Raw genomic sequence first — 26,503 nt, forward strand, 5'->3', positions numbered from 1 at the left:
TATACAATGGAATATTATTCAGTCACAAACAAAAAGGAAACCTCACTATTTGCAACAACATGGATGAACCTAAAGGTCATTATGTAATTGAAATAAACCAGACATGAGAAAGATGAATACTGTATGATCTCACTTATATGTGGAATCTAAAAAAAGTCAGACTCATAGAACTAGAGAGTAATGGTGGTTACCAGGAACTGGGGGTAGGGAAAACATGGAAAGGTTAGTCAAAGAGTACAAACTCTTGGTTATAAAATGAGTAAGTTCTGGGGATCTATATATAATAGTGACTATAGTTAATAATACTGTATTGTATAATTGAAATCTGCTAAGGAGTAGATCTTAAGTGTTCTCTTTACACTGAAAAAAACAGGTAACTATGTGAGGTGATGGATGTGTTGCCAATGGGAAATGTGACATCTCCAAATTTATTCTTCTGAGATTGTTACGACTATGCTGGGTCACCTCCATTTCAATATGAATTTTAGGATCAGCATGTGAATATTTGCAAATAAGCCAGTTGGAATTTTGATTGAGATTATACTGAATCTGAGATCAATCTGGGGAGTATTCCATCTTAAATATATTAAATCTTCCCATTCATGAACATGGGTTATATTTCCATTTATTTTGATATTTAATTAATTCAAAGATGTTTTATAGTTTTTAGTGTATAAGTTTTACACTTGTTAAGTTTATTCCTAAGCATTTTATTCTTATTGATGTTACTATAAATGGAATTATTTTCTTCATTTTCAAATTGGTTTCTAGTGTAAAGAAATACAACCGGCTTTTGTACATTGACAAAATGTACAAATGCCTCGAACCTTGCTGAACTCATGTATTAGTTTTACCAGTTTTTGTAGTAGATCTTCTAGCATTTTATACATACAATATAAGATCATGTCATCTGCTAACAGGGAGAGTTTTGCTTCTTCCTTTCCAATCTGGATGCCTTTTATATATTTTTCTTGCTTAAGTGCCCTGGCCAGAACCTCCAGGACAATATGGAATAAAAGCAATGAGAGTGGATATTCTTGTCTTGTTCCTGATCTTAGGGGGAAAGTATCCTGTCTTTCCCCATTAAGTATGATGTTAACTGTGGGATTTTTGTAAATGCCCTTTATCAGGTTGAGAAGTTTCCTTTTACTCCTAGTTTTTTGAGTGTTTTTATTATGAAAGGGTGATGGATTTTGTCAAATATGTTTTCTATGTCTATTGAGATAATCATGTGGTTCTTATTCTTTATTGTACTGATATGGTGTAATACATTAATTGATTTTCAGATCTTAAGGAAGGCTTGCATTTTTTCAGATGAACCTTACTTGGTCATGGTGTATCATTCTTTTTATATGTTGTTGGAATCAGTTTGTTGATTTTGGAGATTTTCACATCTATATTCTACAGTTTTCTTGGGATGTCTTGTTTTGGTGTCAAGGAAATACTCATAGAATGAGCTGGGAAATGTTTCCTTTGCTTCTGTTTTTCGGAATAGTTTCCAAAAATTTGGTATTATTTCTTCTTTAATTTTTTTAATTACAAATTTTTTAATGTTTATTTCTTTTTGAGAGAGAGAGCGAGCGAGCAGGGGAGGGACATAGAGAGAGGGAGACACAGAATCTGAAGCAGGCTCCAGGCTCTGAGCTGTCAGTACAGAGCCTAATGCTGAACATTTCTGTTCATCTGCTAGCTTTGGGTTTAGTTTGCTTTTTTTTCCCCCAGTGTCTTAAAGTGGAAGTCTAGGTTATTGATTTGAGATATTTCTTCATTTTTAAAAAATGTTTACTTATTTTGAGAGTGATAGTGCAAGCAGGGGAGGGGCAGAGGGAGAAGGGGAGAGAGAATCCCAAGCAGGCTCTGCACTGTCAGCACAGGGGCTTGATCTCACAAACCATGAGATCATGACCTGAGCCGAAATTAAGAGACAGACGCTTAATGGACTGAGCCTCCCAGATGCCCCTCACCTTCCCCTTTAGTTAAGACATTCTTCTAGGCGAGAGCTCATATAATACTCATCTATTTTCCATGGTATCTAGCAGATAGTACCTTGCATGTAGTAGATGTTTAAGAAATAGCTGCTAAATTCATGAATGTGTCACATTTTTGGAAATAACTAGTTGTTTGAAGAGAGGCTTTAATGCTAGTCAGCCCCAAGAAGGCTTTGTTAGGTAGGCCTTTGAGAAGCTGTAGTTACTTACTCGTTCTTTTAACTGGATTACTTCTTTGTCTTTTTGTTGTTTCCATTGTCTAAACTTCTCAGCATCCTCTTTCATCTGACGCATCAACTGTACCCGCTGGTTTTTCATCACCTGTAAAAACAAAAACGAATACAATTATTAGTCATCTGCACTTATTCTAGGCTGATGTGCAGATGGATAGACTAACTATTAAGAAGAGAGAAAACCCATAGCTAAGCTGAGAAGGCTGCCAACAGATTTTCTGATTAGGCTTGCAATACCCCTTGCTATGCTTGCACAGGGTTTCCAAGTATAGACTACACAGATGAACATGTTGAAGAAATTTTAAAAAATGTACCGACAGCTAAATTCAGCCCTAAATTCATTGTACATAAATGAAATTTCAGGGAAATATCAACTAAGCCCCAAGGACAAATCCACCTAGCAATCACTGTATTCTAAAGGTTTCAGTATAAGTGGCCTGTTCACTCCACTTTGCAGATGTCAGAAGTTGAACATTCAATATCTGAAAATATTCTCCAGGTGTCTGTCAGTTTGCAACTAGTTTATGAAATCCTTCTACATAATCATGGAAGGTGGTTAGGATATCACCACAAAATACTAAGGTATCTTTCTCCTTTGGTTTCAGGGAATCTAACATTAAACTCTGAATGTTAAAGCAGGGTTTCATTGTTCAGACTCTAGATGACTACGAGCACAATGTCCTGTAAAAGGGGCATTTGTGGAGATTCACACACTTGCAGATGATGGCCCTGCCTGCTACTTTCTCACCTGACAATGCCTCCATAGTATAATTCTAAATGGAACACCTATGTTTGTAAGTTTTAATGAAACAAACCCAAGGATGAGCATTTATTACCCGTATCTCCTGGTTCAGTTTGGAAACGGTATGCTCTGTGGATTCTTTCAGCTTCAGAAGTTTGGACTGTTCATTGAGTTTCTTCTTCAGATCAGCTATTTGACCCTCTAGCTCCTGGAGACGTTTACGGCGGCGCTCACTCAACCTAAAAACAGACACTATAGGAATGAAGACTAGCAGCAGCAAAGCCTGACTTCAAAAGACATAGACTCCCAGGTTCACAATCCTGATATATACAAAATAGGTGACCAGTTGCATAGTCATCTTCAAATAATGAATACCACCCAAACAACCAAAACTGTCTCATTAATGGGAACTCAATACCAAGAGTAAAACAATAAATTTTTTGAGGATATAACAATGAAATTGCCTCAATACTTCATTCCCTACTACTAGGTTAAAAGGATGGTTCTTTGAAGATATTTCACTTTAGTTTAGCTGTAAAGGAATAATTTTGGTGATTATTACACTAGTCTGAGATAGAAAGTAAACATTCAGCATAATATTTAAGAAGATGAACTTTAGGGGAGCCTGGGTGGCTGGCTCAGTCTGCTAAATGTCCGACTGGCTCAGGTCATGCTCTCATGGCTTGTGAGTTTGAGCCCCACATAGGGCTCTCTGCTGACAGAGTGGAGCCTGCTTTGGATTCTGTGTCTCTGTCTCTCTCTGCCCCTCCCCTGCTAGCGCTCTGTCTCTCCCAATCTCTCTCAAAAATAATCATTACAATTTTTTTTAAAGAACATGAACTTTAAACTCAAAGGAGATATAATAGAGTCACAGACTAAAAAATAAGGTAGAATAGCCAATAAGGCAGAGGTCTGAGGAAAAGCAGAATATTCTGGTTATCTGCCTTAGTTTTATTCTTAACTGAGGGATGGCTAGATAGGTTTTTCATTTACTAGCCTGGACATTAATTCTATTCACAAGCTAATTTACAATCTGTACAGGGACAAAGAAACTGTAGCTGTCTGGTAGGTCTGATAATCTTTCAAAATCCAGCTCAAATGCTAACTTCTTATAAGGCCTTCCTTGATCATGCCAGTCTAAACTGATATCCCCTACCTCTGAACTCTTAAAGCAATTACTGCCTAAGAAATTCATTTAGCTACTAATCTACTAATCATATGCTGTTACGGCATTCTTTCACTATCATCATGAGGTATTGTTGAAAATCTCAATTACTTTTCTTTTGTTTAGATCTTCTTTCCACAATTAGGTATAAATCCTGTGGGGGCAGGAAATGGCTCTTTTACTTCTCTATTTCATTTATAACTTCCTCACACACAGTAGGGACTTGAAATAATATTTATTGGATTTATTCTTACTTGGCTTGGTTGACATCCTTCTTTGTTGTCTGAAGTTCAAGAACCAATTCTTCTTTTTCCTTCTGCAGATTGATGACTTCCAACTCTAGATTTTTTATGTTATCCTAGAAATGTTATGGGTCAGAGAGAAAAAAAGCATTAAAAGGCACGAAAGAAAATTTACTTTGAAAAAAAAAAAAAAAAGAAGGGCCACCTGGGTGGTTCAGTTGGTTAAGTGTCCAACTTCGGCTCAGGTCATGATCTCGTGGTTTGTGAGTTTGAGCCCCACGTGGGGCTCTCTGCTGTCAGTGCAGAGCCAGCTTTGGACCCTCTGTCTCCCTCTCTCTCTGCCCCTCCCCCACTTTCTCTCTCAAAAATAAACAATTAAAAAAATAATAAATGAAAAAAGAAAATCAACATTCCACATCTTAAGGAACTATGTGTTCAATTTTACCACTTCAATTACAAACTAAAAACATCAGTCTGTACTTGATTTAAGGAGATGAAAGTTACACCCAGTGGAAAAAGTATAAACTTGGAATCCAAAAGTTTGAACATTGAGTCCAGCACTTAATATCTAAATGTCTTAACAAAAGTCATTTCCTCTCTTTTTAGCCTTAGTTTCTACACATAAGAGAGTTCATATAGCAGGCCTGAGATTGCTGTTCTTAAAAAGTATTGCTTGCAAGATTGGCCCTTGGCTCAGGTGTGTGAACTTGGTAGGGTTCTCACCCTTTTGATAAGAATGGCTCATTATGCCAAGAACCAGACTCTTTTTTTATTTTATTTTATTTTATTTTATTTTATTTTATTTTATTTTATTTTATTTTATTTTTTTTTTTTTTAAAGTTTATTTATTTTTGAGACAGAGAGAGACAGAGCATGAATGGGGGAGGGTCACAGAGAGAGGGAGACACAGAATCGGAAACAGGCTCCAGGCTCCGAGCTGTCAGCACAGAGCCCGACGCGGGGCTTGAACCCACGGACCGTGAGATCATGACCTGAGCCGAAGTCGGACGCTTAACCGACCGAGCCACCCAGGCGCCCCCAGACTCTTTTTTTAAAGTTTATTTAATTATTTTGAGAGAGGGAGAGAGGATATCCCAAGCAGGCTCCGTACTGTCAGTGTGGAGCCCAACACAGGGCTTGAACCAACAAACTGTGAGATCATGACCTGAGCTGAAATCAAGAGTCCAACACTTAACCGACTGAGCCACCCAGGTACCCCAACAGACTCTTAACTATAGAGCACAAACTGATGGTTACCAGAGGGGAGGTGGCTGGGGTGAAATGGGTGATGGGGATTAAGGAGTGCCCTTGTGATGAGCACTGGGTGATGTACGGAATTGTTGAATCACTATATTGTACACCTGAAACTAATATAACACTGTATGTTAACTAACTGGAATTAAAATAAAAACTTAAAAAAAAACACCTGGACTCCTAGACTCCAGGGAGGTTCTCTGATAGACAACATTTCACACATGTCACAAACCATTGCTGGAGGAATTAAATAATAACTTACTCCACTAGGAGAAGACTCTTGGAAGCTTGCATCTGGTTCCTTTCAGACTTTGCCCCATGTGCTTTTTCCTTTTGATGATTTTGTTTTGTATCCTTCTACTGTAATAACTCTTAGCTGTATGACTATATGCCACGTCCTCTGAATCATCCTGGTGAATCGTCAAACCTTGGGGTGGTCTTGGGGACCCTCGAGAGTTTCCCTATCTATGTGAACAATTAACAATACCACTTACCTCACAGGGTTGTTGGGAAGATGAAATAAGATAAAGAAGGGAAGACATTCTATAAATAGTAAAGAGCTGCACAAACATTCTTATATTCAGAACTTTCAAACATATATATTCAATACCATTTGCAGTTCTGCATACATTTAGGAAATGAATTCTAGAAACTGAAGTTTAGTAGTTTCCAAGATTGGGAAAACCCAATAGATTCCTTCCTGTTCTCATAACCAAAAAATTAAAGGACACTGGCTGAATGAACAGTTGGTAGCCAAGAAGATTATGTGGTGGTCTTAGACCAGTATTGAAATGACACAGAGGCAGGTTAGGTGGGGCTGTATCAGAGAAGCTTTCTAAACAGGCAAGAGCTGTTTTCCACAAAATATAATGAACCATGCTAATACCCAACGAAAATCAGTCTCATTGCTTTATAGCTACCATGCATATTTAAACTGGCAATAATGTGTGTATGTGTGTGTATACTTAGAGAAGTAACACATGAAAACATTCTGGTTAAAATATAATCCAGATAGTACATATAAAGGGTGAGTCCCCTCTACTGCCCTACTCTTCCAAAATGCCAGTCCCCTATCCAGAAGTAACCACTGTTAACAGACTGGTCCAGATTTCCAGACATTCTTCCTAGATATTTGCATATTATATATGTGGACATTTACATTTATAGACATTTAAACATATATGTAAATGCCTTAAAATGCATAACTGATAAATATATAAATATATTGTGGCAAATGTCTAGAGTATTTATTTAAATAGATACAAAAATAATATGTGCGTATTTGTATGTGTGTCTATTGGAATGTGTTAAAGGTAAGCAGAATTATACTAAAAGTGTGTATTATTCTGTAACTTTTTTTTTTTTAGTCTTTGAGATTTGTTTATATCATTGCATAGAGATCTACCTCATTGTTTTGCCATAATGGAATATTCTTGTGCATGCCTTCTGTACACACGTGCAAGGTTTTTCTAGGGTAGGAACAAGTGGAATTACAGAGTCATGGGGGTACACACTTTTAATTTTTTAAAATTTATTTATTTATTTAGAGAGAGAGAACCAGCAGGGGAGGGGGAGAAAGAGAGGGGAAAAGAGGATCTGAAGCGGGTTCCACACTGACAGCACAGAGCCTGATGTGGGGGCTTGAACTCACGAACTGCAAGATCATGACCACAGGCGAAGTCGGATGCTTAACTGACTGAGCCATCTAGGCGCCCCCACACTTGTAATTTTAATAGATACTGCTAAGTTGTCCTCTAAAGTGGCAATTCCAATTTCTACTCTTGCTAGCTAGGTAGGAGAGTACTTGTTTCCCTGCACCCTTTTCAACATTTGATATTACTACACTTCAAAATTTTTACCAATTGGATGGGTGAGAAATAGTATCTTTTCATTATATATGCCACATTTAGTCAAAACTGTCTCACTGACTCCACAAAGGGAGTTATTGAGTTTTGGGTTACTATAACTCATGGCAATCTTCATTAATCAGATGTATACCTCCTCAAATTTTTCTACAGCAATTCTTCAGTGATAGAAAAACTATTTAGAACAAAAAACTACCTTTATTTCTTAGAAAGAGACAGTGATTTACAGGTGATGGAAAGGTACTGCTTACAATAAGAATTTGTTTCCTCTTAACTTTAAGGTTTGGGAGCTCAAGCATATTGGGTTCCAAGGGAAAAAGGGACAAGATATGTTACTACAGCTCTAGCTCATTCCTAGCACCTTCTCATAGAGTTAGAAGTACACTGGGGGATCATATATCCCCATGTTTCCAGGAGTAAAAGAATAAAAGAGAGGAATAATTTCTCAACCTGACCATTAATCCTTTGTTTACCCTGGAAAAGTCAAAATACATTCAACCTTAAAAAGGTGGGGCACCTGGGTAGCTCAGTGGATTAAGTGTCTGACGCTTGGTTTCAGCTCGGGTCTTGATCCCACGGTTCGTGAGATTGAGCCTGGCATCGGGCTCCGGGCTGAACAGCATGGAGCCTGCTTGGAATTCTCTCTCCCTCTCTCTCTGCTCCTTCCCTACTCTCTTTCTCTCAAAATAAATAAATAAACTTAAAAAAAAGTAGGAAAGCAATCTAAAAAAGGCTGCATTTTATGTCCTGCTAACCTGGAAGCTTGAGCTGCATATTTAATTTGCTACCCCTTGAAATCCCACTAAAATGACCCCCCAAAAGGGTATAAGTTAACAAGGATGAAGGAGCAGTCAAGAAATATAAACAAATATTTAGAAGAGGAAAATAGTTGACTAGTGGTAACTGACTTAGCAGAGTGGAAAAAGCTAAAATATGACTCCTATAGGACAAATGCCAAGAAGAAACAAGCCAATTTGTATCATAGAACCACAGAGAGGAGCACAGGTTTCCTCTCTGGAGAGGCCAAATCTGAGAGGCTGGATTCACAGACAGCACATACAGCAGAAGGCAGGGATAAGGTATCATACTGCTGAGGGAATTAAATAAAAGTCTGTACATGACTGGACGGACTCCTTCAACTCCCTTATTTTCTCTAGGTTGCCAGAAATAAGGCATACCACCACTCTGTCTACACCGCTGCAGAGAGAATGACAGATTTCTTTATTGGAAACTGACCACCCAAGATAAACCCATGCATACACAACTTCCTACCAGCTTTTAGTGTCCCACTGTTAAATATGAATGGGTAGCCCAAGATCACTGGAAATTTGAGGAAAGCTTCTTATATGAAAGAAAAGACCAAACACACTAAAGACAGGAATTTGGAGGACCCAGAGGCAAGGCAGGAAGAAAAAGAAAACCTCAAAAAAATGTAATTTCTATTAGAGATGAGCATTGCATCCATGAAAAAAAATAGAAGGATATAAAAAATTAGAGGATTAAAAACATCTTAGAAATTAATAGGCAAATAGGTGCGGAGGGAAATCACCCATAGAGTGGAATAAAGAGATAAAAAATAGAAAATAGGAGGGAAGAGATAAGAAAAGCAGAGACTATATCTAGGAGATCTAATATCTGACAATGAGGAGTGCAAGAAAAGAGAAATGGGAAAAACAGAAAGGGGGCATTATTAAAGAAATAATATAAGAAACCTTCCCATTAAAGGAGAATACAAATTTCTAGTTTGAAAGGACCCACCAAGTACAATAAACAAGAAAAGTCCCATACAAAGACACATCATTGTGAAATTCATTCACACTTGGCAACAAAGAAAAGGTTCTTAAAGTTTCTAGAGCAGGAGTGGTGGTGGCAGTGGAATACAGATCAAATAAAAAGAATCAGGCATTATAATGAACTTCTCAACAGCAATACTGAAAACAGAAGACAGTGAAGAAAAGCCTGCACATTTCTGAAGAAAAATGATTTCCATTGTAGAATCTAAACCCAACCAACCTAACTAACAACAGCAGCAGCAACAACAACAAAAATCTATTTTCAGGTATGCAGTGGTTTAAAACATTTCTCTTTCATGAACACTGTCTCAGAAAGTTATTGGGGTTGTATTTAACCAACACAAAGGGGTATCCCAAGAATGAGGAAGATACGGAATCTGTTTCAACACAGAGATGAGAAGTGAAGCAGACTCCCAGGATGACAGTCCCAGGTTGCCAGCTGGGCAGCAGGCCTACAGAAAGAAAATCAGGACAGAAGATTCCAGGAGGGTTGTCTTCAAGGAAGAAATGGATTGATAAATTATCTGGTATGTTTGACCATATTAGAAGGAGTTTTATAAGTCTGTAAAGAAGTTTGGAGATAAATTATTGACAGGTACATAGAAGACTAAGTAAATGAAAAAATGAGATTATTAACTCTGGGAAATAGAAAAAGCCAAACAAGAAAGGAAGTGGAATCATATGCTATGTGGCTCAGCTGTAAAACATATTTACATAATCATAAAATTTTAAACACTAAATATTCCTTTAATCAAAACTTGTGAGATTACCATTATGAGAGATAAGAGGTGAGGCGGTGTACATGGGTGGTTGTATAAGAGAGCTTTTTCCTATCTTCCATAGTGGGAAATCAATTGATAACATCTAAAACTTTTTTCACAACTGTACTGAACTTACTATTTTTTTATACATAAAGATTAACATTTTAATCATATTAAGTGGACAGCTCAGTGACATTGTGCAACCATCACCACTCTCCATCTCTAGAACTGCCTCATCCTTTTGAGAGATACTGCCTACCCATTTAATCAGAATTTCTTGAGACCATTTAATCAGAATTTCTGGAAGCACAGGAAGCTATCCACAAAAGATGTTACATTACAAAATTACTGTGGTTTTAATCAAACCCTGAGTTATTCTAAAATGTAATAGTAACCAGCTATTATTTTCTTTTGTACTCTTGATCCCCTTCACCTATTTCACCCATCTGCCCACCCACTTCCCCTCTGGTAACCACGAGTTTGTTCATTATATTTGAGAGTCTTTGTTTTTGTCTCTTTTTTGCTTTGATTCCTAAATTGTACATATGAGTGAAATCATATGGTATTTGTCTTTCTCTGACTGACTTATTTCACTTAGCATTACACTTTCTAGATCCATCCATGTTGTTGCAAATGGCAAGATTTCATTCTTTTTTATGGCTGAATAATATTCCATTTGTATATATACCACATCTTCTTTATCCATTCATCTATCAATGGACACTTGGGCTGCTTCCATAATTTGGCTATTGTAAATAATGCCGCAATAAACATAGGGGTGCATATATCTTTTTGAATTAGTGTTTTGTCTTCTTTGGGTAAGTACCCAGTAGTGGAATTACTGGATTATATGGTAATTCTATTTTTAATCTTTTGAGGAATCTTCACACTGTTTTCCACAGTGGTTGTACCAGTTTGCATTCCCACCAACAGTGCACGTGCGTTCCTTTTTCTCCATGCTCTTGCCAACACTTGTTTCTTGTGTTTTTAATTTTAGCCATTCTGACAGGTGTTGAGGTGATATTTCATTATGGTTTTGATCTGCAATGTCTAAAATTTTTAAATTAACGTGTTACACTGCCAACTCTTACCTACAAAAAAATGAATGTAAGTGTCAGATGAAACAGCTTGAAGAATGTAAAGTATAAGCCTAGGGATCTGGGTAGAAGGTAGTAGGGCAGGAATTGATTCATTTTTCTTATTATTGTACTGTTTGGCTTTTTAAAATGATACACATGCATTTGCCATAAATATTTATTTTTTTGCATTTGACATAAATAAAAATTAAGTTTAAAAAAAGTTAAATATGACTGTAATAACAAAAAAAGGAAATAAAACCTCTAATGGCAACTCAGTTATTATTTTGGAATACCCTGGGGGAATTCTCTATCCTAAGGAAAAAAAGTGATGAAAATTACTTAGGAGAAACACTTTTCTTGTTTTTACTCTGAAAACTGAGGGGAGCTGGGGATAGAAGCTGCATGATTTCTATAGGGATTTCTTGATATGAAAATAATGACCCGAGGGTGGTTGGATGTAGCTCGATGGGGAAACAATCCACCCTTCCCGCTACCAGCCCTGCTAACATCACTTTGTGGATGGGAAACACTGGGCTACAATGGAAAATAAGGTCTGGTTAACCTTGTGGAATAATCTGAAAGCCAAAGACTTGTCTTTCAGTAAAGATCTGATTATTAATTAGCAAGGGCCAGTTAGAACTACCACTAAGTGCCTGGGTGGCTCAGTCGGTTGAGTGTCCAACTTCAGCTCAGGTCATGATCTCGAGGTTTGTGAGTTCAAGTCCCACATCAGTCCCTCTGCTGTCAGTGTGGAGCCTGCTTTGGAACCTCTGTCTCCCTCTCTCTGCCCCTCCTCCTCTGTACATGTGCATCTGTGCTCTCTCCCTCTCTAAATAAACATTAAGAAAAAATTTAAAAACATAGAACTACCACTAAGAAAAACAGTTTAGTCATTTGCCAAGTCAAGTGATATCCATTATTCCCTCTCTTTAAAAAAATTTTTTTATAGAGAGAAAGAAAGCACACAAGCAGGGGAGGGGCAGAGAGAGAGAGAGAGAGAGAGAGAGAGAGAGAGAGAGAGAATTCCAAGTAGGGTCTGTGCTGTCAGCGCAGAGCCCAATGTGGGGCTCGAACTCACAAACTGTGAGATCATGACCTGAGCTGAAATCAAGAGTCAGACACTTAACCGACTGAGCCACCCAGGTACCCCATAAGCCTCTTCCTAATTCACACTATAGCCAAGACCATCTACTAAGAGATGTACCTTTCTCAGAATCTCAGTATTGGTATTAGAACAAAATTTCTCCACAAGTAGAGACCACATTTATTATAACATCATTAAACTATTTATTAAATACCTATTGCATAAGGTAAGGTGTTAGATTAAATGAAACAAAATTGCAGGTTCCCTATCCTGAATGTATCCTTTTTTTGAAACCAACAATACAATTCCAGTTGTACTATGCACATTATGTTGTCTCAACGTCATCAAAAACAGTGTCCCTGGGGCACCTGGGTGGCTTAGTCATTTAAGGTCATGATCTGGTGGTCCATGAATTTGAGCCCCACGTCAGGCTCTGTACTGACAGCTCAGAGCCTGGAGCCTCCTTCGGATTCTGTCTCCCTCTCTCTCTGCCCTCCACCTGCCCCTGCTCCACTCACACACACAAGTGGCAGACACAAACAAATGCTGCTCTGGTAAATATTTTACCTGGTACTGGAACTGAATGGGCTGCAGTTGGTTGTCATTCTGAGTCATCTTTCTGGCTAGGGCCTCTTTCAGTGCAAGAGCTTTATTCAACTCAACCAGCTCCTTAGACATCTGAGCTTGACGTAGAGCATGCTGAGTAGTGAAAGCATCAGAAGACCTGCTGGTTTCTGGACTGGTTTCCACTTGCTGGAAAAGATCAAAATGATGACTTGTAAGAGAAACAAGCAATTAGAGATCCTTAGGCCCTACTTCATCAGGTCGGTCTCATAGCCACTTCTCCATTACTGGTACCCCTGTTCTTTTAAAAATATGGCTTCTCATACATCTGCTTTAAACATCTGAAATGAGTCGAGCCTAGCCTCTTTCCCTGTTCTCACAGCACCTTGTTTCTTACATCTTTTAACTCTTAGAGTAAACTGAGTTTCTTGCTCTTTCCTTTATTGATCTAGCTAACATTTCTTACTTTCATCTCATTCTAAGGGGTCTTTACAAGATAAAGAGTTCTGGAAATGGCACTTTAGGAATGGTGGAAATGGAGAAGAGGCTTCATTATCCCTTTATAATCCCGAAAGATTTGGGAACATAATGGTTGCCTTCATAACTGAAAAGGGGCTGTTCACCCATCACTTAAAATAAAAGTAGTTTTAATCCAGAATGAAGGGCACATGCCAGAGGTCACCTGATTTATCTGCCATCTTTCTTTCAGAATACGAAAAATACCGATACATGTTTGTTTTAAGGGCAAAAAGATGTCTCAAGGAAGCCACTGTCTAGCCTTTCATTTTGACTTGGTTCTCTAACCTTTAGCCAACATCTAATACATTTTATCTATTCTTGCAACTTGAACACTCAAAATATTTCCCTTGGTTCTTTTAGCCCCTAACCATCCCATCCACAAGCAAAGTATGATGAGGAAAAAAAGTCTCTTCCATTGCTTCTCTACTACTTTTTTGACTCTGCCATATTTCCTAATTTGTTTTTTTTCCCTCCCTTAACTTGCTAGACAGCTGTTGCAGAATACTAGCATCTAACAAGAAGTCAGCAAACCAGACTGCAAATAAGGAAAATGACATCCTTGAGAAGCCCTGCCATCCATTAGTAGTCATACTATTAGAGATGGAGTCTATCCAACTTCGGGATTTTACAAAACTGGCATTTATACTCAAGATGTCTGGATTTCCAAGGTATTCTATGTAGGATGGTAGCAATCAGGGATTCTCTTCCTCAGCTGAGTGATAAATTACAGGAAATGGCACAGTTAAAGCTCCTAGTTCTACACAAAGCCAATTACTTACAGCTTCTGGTTCTACTGCAGTATCAATGGTTGCAGCAACAGTTTCATCCTGCAATGACAAATGATATTTCAGTTTAGGAAAAGACCCTGAAGTGAAGCTTACTAGTGGATTTTATATTGGTTACTTAATTTTTTTTCAAGTATACATAGAGACCATTTAAGGTGCTGGACCCATTTTGTGGCACATAGCTACACCCAAAACCACACATTTCCATTTTCCACCTCTTAAGAGTCTATCCTCGTTATAAGGTTGATGGTGTAGTCTATCTAAAAAGAAAAATAGGGTCATGTGGCAATTGACATATTTATTGCTCCTCTCCTGCTCTGCCAGAGATTATTGAGCCAATGAAACATTAGTCATTCTAACAGGCCAAAGTTTAACCCATTTTATAGACTCTATCCTTTAAGTTTTTACCACTAAGTCTACTTCTATAATGTACAGGTCTAGCCAGTTCACATGGACATGCCACCTTAAAAACAGACATATGAAATAAAGGCAACACAGTAGAAAAGTGAATAGAAGGAAGGGTTATTTTGTATTTTTTTTTTTTTACAGTCCATCAAGGTAGCAAGAGCCTACTCTAGAAGGAAATAAATTCCATACAGGCTGATAACCCAGAAAAATGTGCTCATGAAGTCAGACAAATCTCCCTCATATATCTAAGAATGAATCAATCTTATGCAGCTACTGCAGGTAGTGGTTACATGAAGGGAAACGGCAAGCGCTGATTCCCTTCCAGAGAAGGGCAATTCCTTTTTTGGGCACTGGAATGACAACCATCTAAAAGGGAAACCTAAAACCACTTATTAGGACTAATTTGTTTATAGGCTATCATATGAGCAAGCTCTCTTCTCCCCACTGGAATTTAGGCTTTATTTGGTATTGCAACATATGGATTACCACTTCTGTTTAAGTGATTCCGTGAGCCTGGGAAGAAAGGATTTCCAGGAAGTCACATGATTAAAGAGGTCAAAGGTGAAAGAGCTACTGGCTCAACAGCAAGAAAATAATTTAGGGTTAGCACATGGAGTCTCTGCATCAGCCCAGTGAAACCTTACATAGTTGTTGAAACTTGAATCTCATACCTTCAAGGCGAGGAGTGAAGAGGCCCTTAGTAAGTGCTATTTGTAAAGCACTTCCCCTGCCCAGAAATTCCCAATCAGTGAGACTCAAAGAAAATTCAAAGGAAGCTCCAGTGTTCTCAATCCTTTTTCATCATGACTTAGAATACTGGTGATTCTCCAAGGACCAGGCATATGAAATCCTTCTTGAAAAACAGAGCACTTCGATATATTATAGGTTGATGGTTACCCTTTCTTCCCTCCCATGTTTTAAGTTTCAGTAAATGGACTACTTACAGACCTATCCTAGATGAGTAAAGCCTGTAATGCTGGCTTTTGGAGACATTTTCTACTACCTTCCAGGGGGTCAGGATTGAAGTAGATGGGTTAATCTTTGAAGAAGACATATTACTGTGGTTTACCTTTTGGCTTTTGGCCCAATACAATTTTATAATGCCAAAGATTAAGCTTTGGTGACATGTTCTACATGAACTTGGTAGGATTCTGCCTTCATAATCCTGAATATAAATATATAATGATGGGATTTATTTCAACCTAAAAGCCTCTTTAGTTCTCATTCTCAGGCTACGATGGAGAACCTCTTGTAAGGTAAAAATACGTGATTTGCTGAAGGTGGCGGTCAGGGGGACAAGGCTAGGGTACGTTGAGCTACATTAACCAGCAATGCCCTTCAATAGGAAGTTTGGGTTTGTAGGCTGTAGGCAATCCCATTACCAGGCATGCAAAATGGTTTTTATGGAACTGGTCTTAGAGGAGGGGATAAAAACAACAAAATTTGATTTTGTGGGAACTGAAAGGACTGCATGAATTTCCTCACAGGTGACTGCAGCAAGGAGGTTTGTTTGAATTGTATTTTTAAGGAAGAAATGGTATACTTTAGTGCTTAAAGCCCCAGGAGGAATATTCAGGAACAATGGCTGCCTTCATAACTGAAAAAGGGGTGTTCACCCGTCACTTAAAATAAAAATAGTTTTAATCCAGAATGAAGGGCACAAGCACTTACATCTGAAACATTTTGCTTTCACTGTAGTGAGTCTTAATAAAAGCCACAGGATACATTGCTGTGTATTTCCAAAAAATACATAGCTGGGAGGGTCTCGAAACAATAGACATGGAAACCTCTGATTCAAGAGTCCAGCAGGAGCTTTGGGCAAAAGGGTTTACTCTGCCTAACTGTGACAGTGGAGGGAAGCCAGAGACTTTATCAGCTCATGGCAATCTTTAGTACCTTCTGGCTGCATGTGCCAAGTGACTTTCAGTGGCAGACACAGAGATTCTACAGAGTTCCTCTGAGTCAGCCACCACTAGCAATTTCCTCTACAGGCACAGCAGGCACCAGTCATATCACCAGATCCTCACCGCGGATATGCCTTCTCTAACGTTATTAACTTGTTTCCATGGGTTTCCTTCATCTTTCCCATGTGACCCAAAGCCCCAGAAATGAGATGGTGTGAAATCCTCTAAGATTGTTGTGGTGGCCATGAACAACGGTGTCCTGGATCACTCTTTTGTAATCATATAAGCTTCGGTTCCAGTATGGTTCTGCAGCCTAGATTATCTTAATTCTGAGGCAGCTCACACAAGGTTTTCATACATCAGATGTTTCAGCTACATTTAAGTGGAATTATAGATGGTGAAATTTAACCTTGTGATAGCCATTCTCTGGCATGCACTCTATAATTCAGCCATAGCAAGGTCCTTATCACACTCTGAACTTTCAACCATTTTTGCTTTGACATGTACCTTTTTCTCTGTATAGACTGTATTTTCCCCATTGTCTGTGTGGCAAACTTGTATTCCTTTTTTAGGGCCCATTGTCTTCTGTACTGACTTCCTGAATTTTCTGGGCAGTTAATCACCCCTTCTTTTGTGTTGTCAGTGCCTTTTGCTCATATTGGTAATGTAAGAGGATTAAAACAGAAAGAGAGGGTTCCTAATTTTCCTTGCCTCCTTCCCCCTTCTTTGCCATCTCTCCCACTTATGAACCTTAACCAGCGAACAAACTACAAGGGTTGCAAGAACGACTCTTGAAAACAACTGGACAGCTAGTAGGATGGATTGCACCAATGTTCTTAATTTAAGCCACAGGCATGAAAACTGGAATAGCCTCAAACCAAAAGTTTCACAGCAATTAACAACAAAACTCCTACATGAGCCAAACCACAAGGACACATACCCCTCCCTTCTCACCTTATAAAACTCCAATTCTGCTTCCACTCAAGGAGTTACCTGGAGTTCAGGTGCTCCCTGAGTGTATCGGCTTTTAACGTCCTTTTTGAGTCACTTAAATTATTTTCTTTTGATATTAATACAGTACTTAGCAAGGTTATACAGCTACTGAGTGGCAGAATTGGCTTCAAACTAGGGTGTGTCTGGCTCTGGGGCCCAGGTTCTCAACTGCTGTGGCCTGTTTGTTGGATAAACGAACTGTTCTGTTGGACTGCTCGTGGTAGTTTTGTATAGCACTACTTGTTCTAAAACACTGCTCTCAAGTCTTTTGGGAATTTACTCACTTAACTTATTGGAACTCATTCTAACCCTTCCTCCCACAATACTGTAGGATATTTTTAAATGGACTCTTTAAGAGTAAAACATAGGTGTAGATGATTTTGTGATACCCTTTTGAAAACTCCAGAAAACACTGGGCAAGACCTGAGATTTTACCACTGTTCTGGTGAAGTTAAAGCCTCTGCCCAAGAGCTAGAAATTACCACCAGTCATTTACAGACATGTCACGGCTTCAGAATGATGAATAGAGGGTATAGATGGAACAAAACCTACTATAACCCCTTAATCAACCACAGCCCCTTAACATGACTTCAGTTAAAAAAAGAAACGTATATATGCCTAAGGGCTAAGATAGAGAAGGAACACCAAAAATAAAAGAGGTTTTTAGGGTGGTGGGATTGTAAGAATTTTTCTTCCGGGAAAAACAACAAATACCTGCAGCCCAAGCCCACCCACAACTACTGTAACAGTTCTAAAAATAAATAAAAATGGGGACTTACAGAACGATCATTCAAATGAATGTATTACTGGTTATAAAAAAGAACTATGGTATTCCCTGGTTGCTCTAAGCTATCTGTTAGAACCCAGCTTACTTAAGATCAAGGTAAGAGGTACAAGGCCTCTTATTAAGTTAGCCTGCACTGAAAGGACAGCAAATCAATGCCTGCTGCCTGTGTTACCAGGCAATTTTGCACTGCTGTGCTGCTGCTTCCAGTATTGGATTACAGTACTGAAATACTGATGTGCCATTGCATATGTAACCTAGGAGTGTTTTGACTTAACAAATTCAATATTCAGATCATACGCAATGATCCATGACCTCTGTCCTCAAACAGCTCACAATCTAGTTGTTTTGGCCAAAGGCACAAGTTAGATATGTTTATATGCATCAAGAGAAACAAATGAAAGCAATATGTTTATCTACACTGCCCCTACTTGGCTTACCGATAGCTGGGTAATCACTTGCTGCAGGTTACGAATTGTCTCTACATTTTCTTTTAATTCCCGGTCTTCCAAAGTTTCCACTAGCTTTTGAAGATCCACTTTGCAGCTGAAAGTTCAAACAAAGGAACCCGAAGGTTAATCATACTGCAAAGACCAGATAGTGGGTGATTATATGCTAAGGTGGTATAGGAAACATTTAGTATGAAACTTACGCTGCATGCTGCCTCAGTTCCTCTAGCTTGGCATTCATTTTTTCATTCGCTTGTTCTGTCTGCAACAGAGACCCAGGAGATCATCAGTGGCAACGCCTAACAGCCTCACCTAATTATGCCCTCTCTCCTACTCCAATGGATCAAAACCTAGGTAGAAAGGTTGGGTCCTTTGCTATAATAAGAGGATTTAGTGGGCTTTGGTAATTTAGTGAGAAATGTATTTTTTTAACAGAGTCATGGAAATTAGCCCTTCAGTCAACATGAGCTACTAAAAACAGCATCTAAGCAGCTGGGTCTTATGCTTGCCATGAAGCTCAGACTATGGTGTGGAGTGTGAAGCCTTAATTCCATACAGAACTTTGCAATTGGGGGAAAAAGCAATACTTCCTGGCATGCTATTCCCTGTTTGCAAAAAACCCACTTACTTTAAAATGCCTCCTACACTATACTGTTTCCTAGCCCCAGCATAAGGGCATTTAAAACATAAAAGGGTCTCACACTGAATATGAGCTGAGCCTTGTTTCCCAAGTTACACTATCTGATATGGTAGGCTAGTTTCAGTAGGAGAAAGCAAGAAAAAGCGTGAGGCACAAGAACGGTGGCAGAGAAGAAATGGCTGAGGGAGCTACAATTTGGGAAGGATGATTGATATTTTCCATTTTATTTTAATCACAGTATCTGTAACGTGCTAGATGCTGTGACAGATTTGGGAAGGGCAGGTTATACAGGACAAAAATGTGTTTGTTATGACATTCCAACAGCACATCAAATAAGCTTTCTTGAAGCCATTATGACAGCCTTCAAAGTTCAAATGGGTATGTGGCTAGAGTAACAGGTACTGTCTGTTATGTCAGCCACATTCACATATGTGTGAGACACAGCCTCTAGAGTTACTTTCAAGGCACAGAATACAGCACTGGTGGCAGAAAACTGTATATAAAAATCCTCTAGCTCCCATTTTCACCCTTCCCCTAGTAATAGACAATGGATATAGGGTTTGGCCCCCTTTAAAGAATCTTTAAGCAGCTTACACTTCCTTGACTAGAGAGCACACTGATGCGTGAAGGTGCATAAATTACAGATGTTCAAGTACATTTTGGTGGAAACTCATTTTCACTTTTGACAATCATTGTGCTATTAAAGATTGAATTGTACTTAGACTAGCAGAAAAACATTAGCTACAGAGGCAGCATGCACTGATCCAGGTTACTATCAGACAGGTAGTAGGATACAGAATTGGTGTAATCAGTTACATAGTGATCCACTATTTAGAAATGAACCATATGTAAAAGAATTGACATTAATTTCCCAGCTGTTCTATCTCACCACGGTAGCTGTTAGGACAGAGTATGAAATGTGATGACATTAGAGGAAGGGAGATAGAGAAGAACTAAAATCTTACTGAGGGGACAGTTACTTGGTATTATGGATAAAGATTAAGTAGGACTTAAGGTGACAGGAGGTCCTGGTTCTTTCCTCTCTGGCATTTTAGAACAAATGTACTTTAAAATAAGATTCATGTGGATTCTTTGTGATGGATATACAGGTGCTCACCATACAATTCTTTTAACTTTTCTGTATGTTTGATCATAAGCCCATGTATGTAGAGGGCTTAAGAGGGGCTCCATGGGGGGACATAGTAAAATTAATTCATTTATTTCCAGATAACTTGTCTCTCATGAGAAGCATGTTAAATATTTCAGAAACTAAAGCTAGTAAATGTCCAGATTGCTAGTAGCTTAGTCTTGGGTCCTCACCAAAATGATCCTCTCCAACATCTGGGCTGTCTGACCAGCTGCCTCGCTTAGACCACGACTTAATTTTTCATTCTCCTCTGCCAGGGACTGATTCTTCTCCATCAGGGACTGTAGATTTTCTGATGGTTCCACACTAAAACAAAGAAAGTAACATAATAGAAAAATACCTCTTGATAACACCTATATCAAAGGTAGATAAAAATATACCCCACAGGCCTTTTAGGTGTGGCGGACTGGTTTAAAATTAACCCCCAAAAATCTGGGAAAAAAGTGTGTCCATTCCAATCTACCCTTCCAGTCAGGCAGTATATTGAATGAATAAGAAACATATGCCTGAAATATGTTGAATTAATGATTTGTGGGACGGTAATAATTCAGAACCAGACATGGTTGCAACAGAAATGACTAACTAACCTTTACCCTTGGCTCTTGGTTTAAGATCTATTTGTGCCATGTAGTTAAGAAGTAAAGGCTAACTGCAGCTAAGATAGATGTTCTCTTTCTTCTTCCCACCCTCATTCCCTCATTAAAGGTTAGGGAAGCAGGGAAGGAAGAGGTATGGGGGAGGTAGAAGTGACACAGCTCAGGGTGAAATTTAACCCCAACAAAAGTCAACTGCTTATTTACTGAAGTTTAGGGAAATAGCATTTAGGAAGTCAGAAAGTTGATATAATGACCAGCAGCCACTGAGCACATTTCACAACCCTCCATAAATAAGTGTTCCCTTCTAAATGCCTGCCTTACTCAAAACCTCTTGTTCATTTGTCTATCAATTTTAAATTGCTTAGAGTGGGTGGTGACAATTGTGTCCATATCAAATAGGAGTGGGTGGGAGGGAACAAAATAGTTTGAAGGAATACATATAGATGAGAACCTTTGGGACTTATGCAGATTACTTGATATCATTTCCAGACTAATGGAAAAGACCAACGAGAGGTACAGTTTTTGTTTTTGTTTTTGTGTTTTTGGTAATCTACTGGGATTAATTGTTTAAAAGACTGGAAAATAGGACTGGTGAAAAAAGATCAGAAGAAATATGAAGATTTGAATCTAAAGGAGACTGAGGGGAAAAATGAATAGTTGTCAAGGCTAGAATAAAGAGGCAAAAAAAAAAAAAAGGACAGGGAACATCTGTTCTCAATCTCAATAAAGGATCGAAAAGGATTTCGGAAATAGATGCCCTCTCACCCAGCTTAAGACCTCAAGGAATTCTCACAGAAAATTTTAGCATGCTTTTCATCAAAAAGTTAATAGCAAGGCCAAACCATAAGGTCTTGTGTTATACTACTGAGAATTTACTAAGACTCTTATGAAAGAATGTTCAATTAAAATGTTGATTATAAAAATAAACTATTGGGGCGCCTGGGTGGCTCAGTTAAACATCTGACTCTTTTCTTTTTTTTTTTTTTTTAAATGTCTGACTCTTGATCTCAGCTCAGGTCTTAATCTCAGGGTTGTGAGTTCAAGCCCCATACTGGGCTCCACGCTGAGCATGAAACCTACTTAAAAAAATAAAAAATGAAAAAATAAATGGGGGTGCCTGGGTGGCTCAGTTGGTTGAGTGTCTGACTCTTGATTTTGGCTCAGGTCATGATCCCAGGGTCGTGGGATTGAGCCCTACATCGGGTTCTGTGCTGAGCATGGAGCCTACTTGGGATTCTATCTCTCTGTCCCTCTCCCCCACTCATGTGCTCTCTCTAAAATATAAATAAACAAACAAATAAATAAAAACTGTTGGTAAATTTAGTGTTATTTTAGATTGCTCTGATATTTCCTTATAGTTATTAAGCTGAAAACTTCCATGTTTCATTCATGTAAATTGACAAACTCCAAAGTAATGATACTTTTAACTCCATAGTTTTGCCCTCCTAAAAATTTCCAAGATTTCTTTAAATGGGTGAAAATACAATGGAACACCAATGTTTCCTCTTTTGCAGGCTATTTAATTGCCTATGCTAGGAATTCAAGTTAGCCGAGCATGTGCAAATTGACAAACACAGAAAATCAACGCAAAAGCTTCCATGATACACATTCAATAAGAAAAGAATATAATCCTAGGACAAAAAGCAAAAAACATTTCATGTATATGAACTGTACATTTTGTGAGATCTTTTATGAAATGTTTCTTAAAATATACACATACATTTTTGAGAAAAGAAGTAGCATCTTTATTTTTCTGTAGAACACTGAACAGGTGAGTTCACTGTTTGATTCATCAACTGTTTCTTAGAATCTATTCTATTACTTGTGTAGCTGAGACTATATCCTGTAATATATTCTAGGTGGTTGGAAGTGTGGAATAGTTTTTATTAGCCTTGTGTTCATTAAACTTGTCTTACATAAAACAGGTCTATGCTAAACCGAAAGGAAAGGAAGATGGGTCAATTGCTTCTAAACTGGTTGAACTAGAATAGGTCTTTAAGAGACCCTTTAAGGGAACCCCGCTTTCCTCTGTTTCTTTACTCAACATTCTTAAAATATTATCAGGAAACCAAGATTATATTACCGAAAGATGGAAAATTATAAAGGGTGGTAATCTCTGGGTGATAAAATTATGGCAGTTTTAAGATTTATTCTTTATACTTTTCATTTTAAATGTCCTACGAGAAGCAACATATCACTTTTATAATAAGAAAAAAATGATTAAGAGTTATGGAAAATAAGGATATTAAAAGAAAATAAGCTCACACATACATAAGAATAAACTCCAAATGAAAATACAAAATGCAAAAAATAAAATCAACATAGGTACTAGAAGGACACAAATTCCTCTTTAACCCTGCTATAGGGAAAGGCATTCTAATTATGAATCAAAATCCAGAAGCATGAGAATATAAACATCATACCCACTTTGGAAAAGTTTGGCAGTTTCTTAAAAAGTTAAACATATGACCCAGCAATCCTACTTCTAGCTATCTACCCAATAATGTCTGTACAAAAACTTGCAGGTAAATGTTCATAACAGCATAATTCATAATAGCCAAAAAGTTGAGGGGCGCCTGGGTGCCTCAGTTGGATAAGCATCTGACTTAGGCTCAGGTCATGATCTTGCAGTTTGCGGGTTTGAGCCCCGCATCAGGCTATCTGTTGTCAGCAAAGAGCTTGCTTCGGATCATCTGTACCCCCCTCCTCTGCCCCTCCCCAACTTGTACCCTCTGTCTCTCTCAAAATAAATAAACTTTAGAAAAAGTTTTTTTTTTTTTACAGTGGAAAATAGCAAGTGTTTGGCAAGGATGTGAAGAAACTGGAACACTCGTGCACTGCTGGTAGGAATGCAAAATGGTATAGCCACTATGTAAAATAGTATGGCAGTCTAATTTAAAAAATCAAAGAAAAGAGTTACTATATGATCCAGCTATTTAGCTTCTGGGTCTACACCCAAAAAGAATTGAAATCAGGGTCTTAAAGCATTCATGACAGCATATTCACAACAGCCAAAAGGTGGAAGCAACCTGTGTACAACGAAGGATAAACGGATACACAGCATGTGGTATACATACACAATGGGACATTTTTCAGCCTTTAAAAGAAAAAGGAAATTCTGACACATGCTACAACATGGATGAAACTTGAAGATATTATGCTAAGTGAAAAAATACAATCAAAAAAGGACAAATATTGTATGATTTCACTCATTTTAGGTGCTTCAGATAATTAAATCAAAGTAGAAGGGTGACTGCCAGGACTGAGGGGAGAGGGGAAATTGGGGTGTTATTGTTTAACAGGTACAGAGTTTCAGTTGTGCGAGATGGCGGTGATGGTTGTATAAGATTGTGAATGCACTTAATTCCACTGAACTGTATACTTAAAAATGGTTAAAGTCGTGAATTTTATTTTATGTATCTTTTACCACATTTTTTCAAAAAGGGCCAAAGGATCAAAAAATCTGATAGAAAATGAGACATATGAATAGACAATTCACTAGAAAAAGAGATAAAAGTGGGCCTGAAACATATGAAAAAAAGCTGAGATCCACTGATAAAGAAATAAAAATTAAAATGAGATACTGAGATAGTATTTCTCACCTATTGGATTGGCAAAAAATTGAGAAGTATGACAACACATTCTGCTGGTGAGGATATGGGGAAACAAGCCTTGTCACACCCTGCCACTGGGAATGCATATTGGCGTAACTCTTTTGGAGGGGAATATGGCAATATCTAACAAAATCACACATGCACTTACCTTTTGTCTTGGCAATCCCACTTCTAGAAATCTACCCTGAAGATAAGTCACTAATAATATGAGAACTGAATAACACAAGGTTATTTGCTGCAGTATGTTTGTAATCACAAGATACTGGAAACAAACCTAAGTGCCCATACATAGGAAAGAGGATGAATTAGTATGTACAATAAGAGAACTATGCAGCTGTATAAAAGAATGAGGAAGGCTTTTATGAACTGATAAGAAATGATTTACAGGCAATACTGAAAAGAGCAAAGCCACAAAGACCATCTATGGCATATTACCATTCATATAAGAGGATATGAAAAAAATAAATAGGTATATGCTCATTTGTAGAGGAGAAATATAGGAAAGCTAGACCAGAAACTAAAGAGATTGGTTCAATATGGAGCAGGGAGAATAGTGGTAGAAATAAGGGTGCAATGGGAATAGGGTAGCAGGGATGAAGAGGGAATGACATTTCACAAAATATATTGTGGTAAAAAACATGTTAACAAAATTTACCATCATAACCATTTTTTAAGTGTACAGTTCAGTAAAGTATAATCACATTATTGTGCAATGGCTCTCCAGAACTTTCTCATCTTGCAAAACTGAAACTCTATAGTCATTAAACAACTCCCTGTTCCCACCACCCCCTCAGTCTATTCTTTTACAGTTTTTTGCCATTGCTTTTATTTCTACACTGTTTTTCACCTTTATCTATAAAGCACATAGACCTTTGCCTATGTTTTCTTCTAGTTCTGTTGTGGATTTTTCTTTTTCTTTAATTGCGGTAAAAACTTACTGTCTTAACCACTGTTAAGTGTACAGTTGAATGGTTTAAAGTATATTTACATTGTTGTGAAACAGATCTCCAGAACCTTTTTATCTTGTAAAACTGAAATCCTTTGCCCATTAAACAACTCCCCTTTTGCCCCTCCCCACCCCCAGGCCCGAGTCACTACCATTCTACTTTCTGTTTCTATGAATTTGACTAAGTATCTCATATAAGTGGAAGCATATAATATCTGTCTTTTTGTGACTGGCTTATTTCACTTAGTATAATGTCCTCAAGTTTCATTCATGCTGTAACATGTAATAGGATTTCCATCCTTTTTAAGGCTGAATAATATTCCATTATATGTATATGCCACATTTGTTTATCCATTCATCCACTGATGGGACATTTGTGTTTCTTCCACTTCCTGGCTATTGGGAATACTGCTGCTATGAACATGGGTGTGCAAATCTCTCTTTAAGACCCTGCTTTCAATTCTTTTGGATATATTACCCAGAAGTGGGATTGCTGGATCATGTGCCATTCTTATTTTTAACTTTTTGAGGAGCCTCCATACTGTTTTCCATGGCAGTTATACCATTTTACAATCCTTCCAACAGTGCACAAAGATTCTAATTTTTTCCACATGCTTGCCAACATTTGTTATTCAGTATTTTTACTACTAGCCATCCTAATGGGTGTATGGTGATATTTCACTGTGGTTTTGATTTGCATTGCTCTGCTCTATTTCTTCTTTGTATAACTCTGACTCTTAGAGCATGATAATATTTCATATGCCCTTTGCATACCTGAAATATAAACTAACAATTAAAACCAACCAAGACGTAGGGGAAACCCAAAATGGAATACAAACAGTAACTGTGGGAAACAGTATCTTGCCTGGATACTCTAAGCCTAAAGACAAAAAGAACTGTATGTAAATGCTGTAATCCAGTTCATAAAAGTGTTTCTCACAGGGGTAT

General features: G+C 38.0%; 1 protein-coding gene across 1 annotated transcript in view; it reads right to left on the minus strand.

Moving 5' to 3' along the window:
• The window catches only part of KIF4A (kinesin family member 4A), a 119,734-nt gene that overhangs the window by 41,191 nt on the left and 52,040 nt on the right, over positions 1 to 26,503 (minus strand). The window contains exons 10-17 of the mRNA XM_019428615.2: positions 20,573 to 20,705; positions 18,816 to 18,874; positions 18,604 to 18,709; positions 14,069 to 14,116; positions 12,774 to 12,959; positions 4,383 to 4,486; positions 3,058 to 3,202; positions 2,199 to 2,309 (exon numbers count right to left, since the gene is read on the minus strand). Of these exons, the coding sequence (XP_019284160.1) occupies positions 2,199 to 2,309; positions 3,058 to 3,202; positions 4,383 to 4,486; positions 12,774 to 12,959; positions 14,069 to 14,116; positions 18,604 to 18,709; positions 18,816 to 18,874; positions 20,573 to 20,705 (892 nt within the window). The remainder of the gene's footprint in view (positions 1 to 2,198; positions 2,310 to 3,057; positions 3,203 to 4,382; positions 4,487 to 12,773; positions 12,960 to 14,068; positions 14,117 to 18,603; positions 18,710 to 18,815; positions 18,875 to 20,572; positions 20,706 to 26,503) is intronic.

Source organism: Panthera pardus, unplaced genomic scaffold, assembly GCF_024362965.1.
Source record: "Panthera pardus isolate Hobbes unplaced genomic scaffold, ASM2436296v1 HiC_scaffold_27, whole genome shotgun sequence".
Taxonomy (NCBI): domain Eukaryota; kingdom Metazoa; phylum Chordata; class Mammalia; order Carnivora; family Felidae; genus Panthera; species Panthera pardus.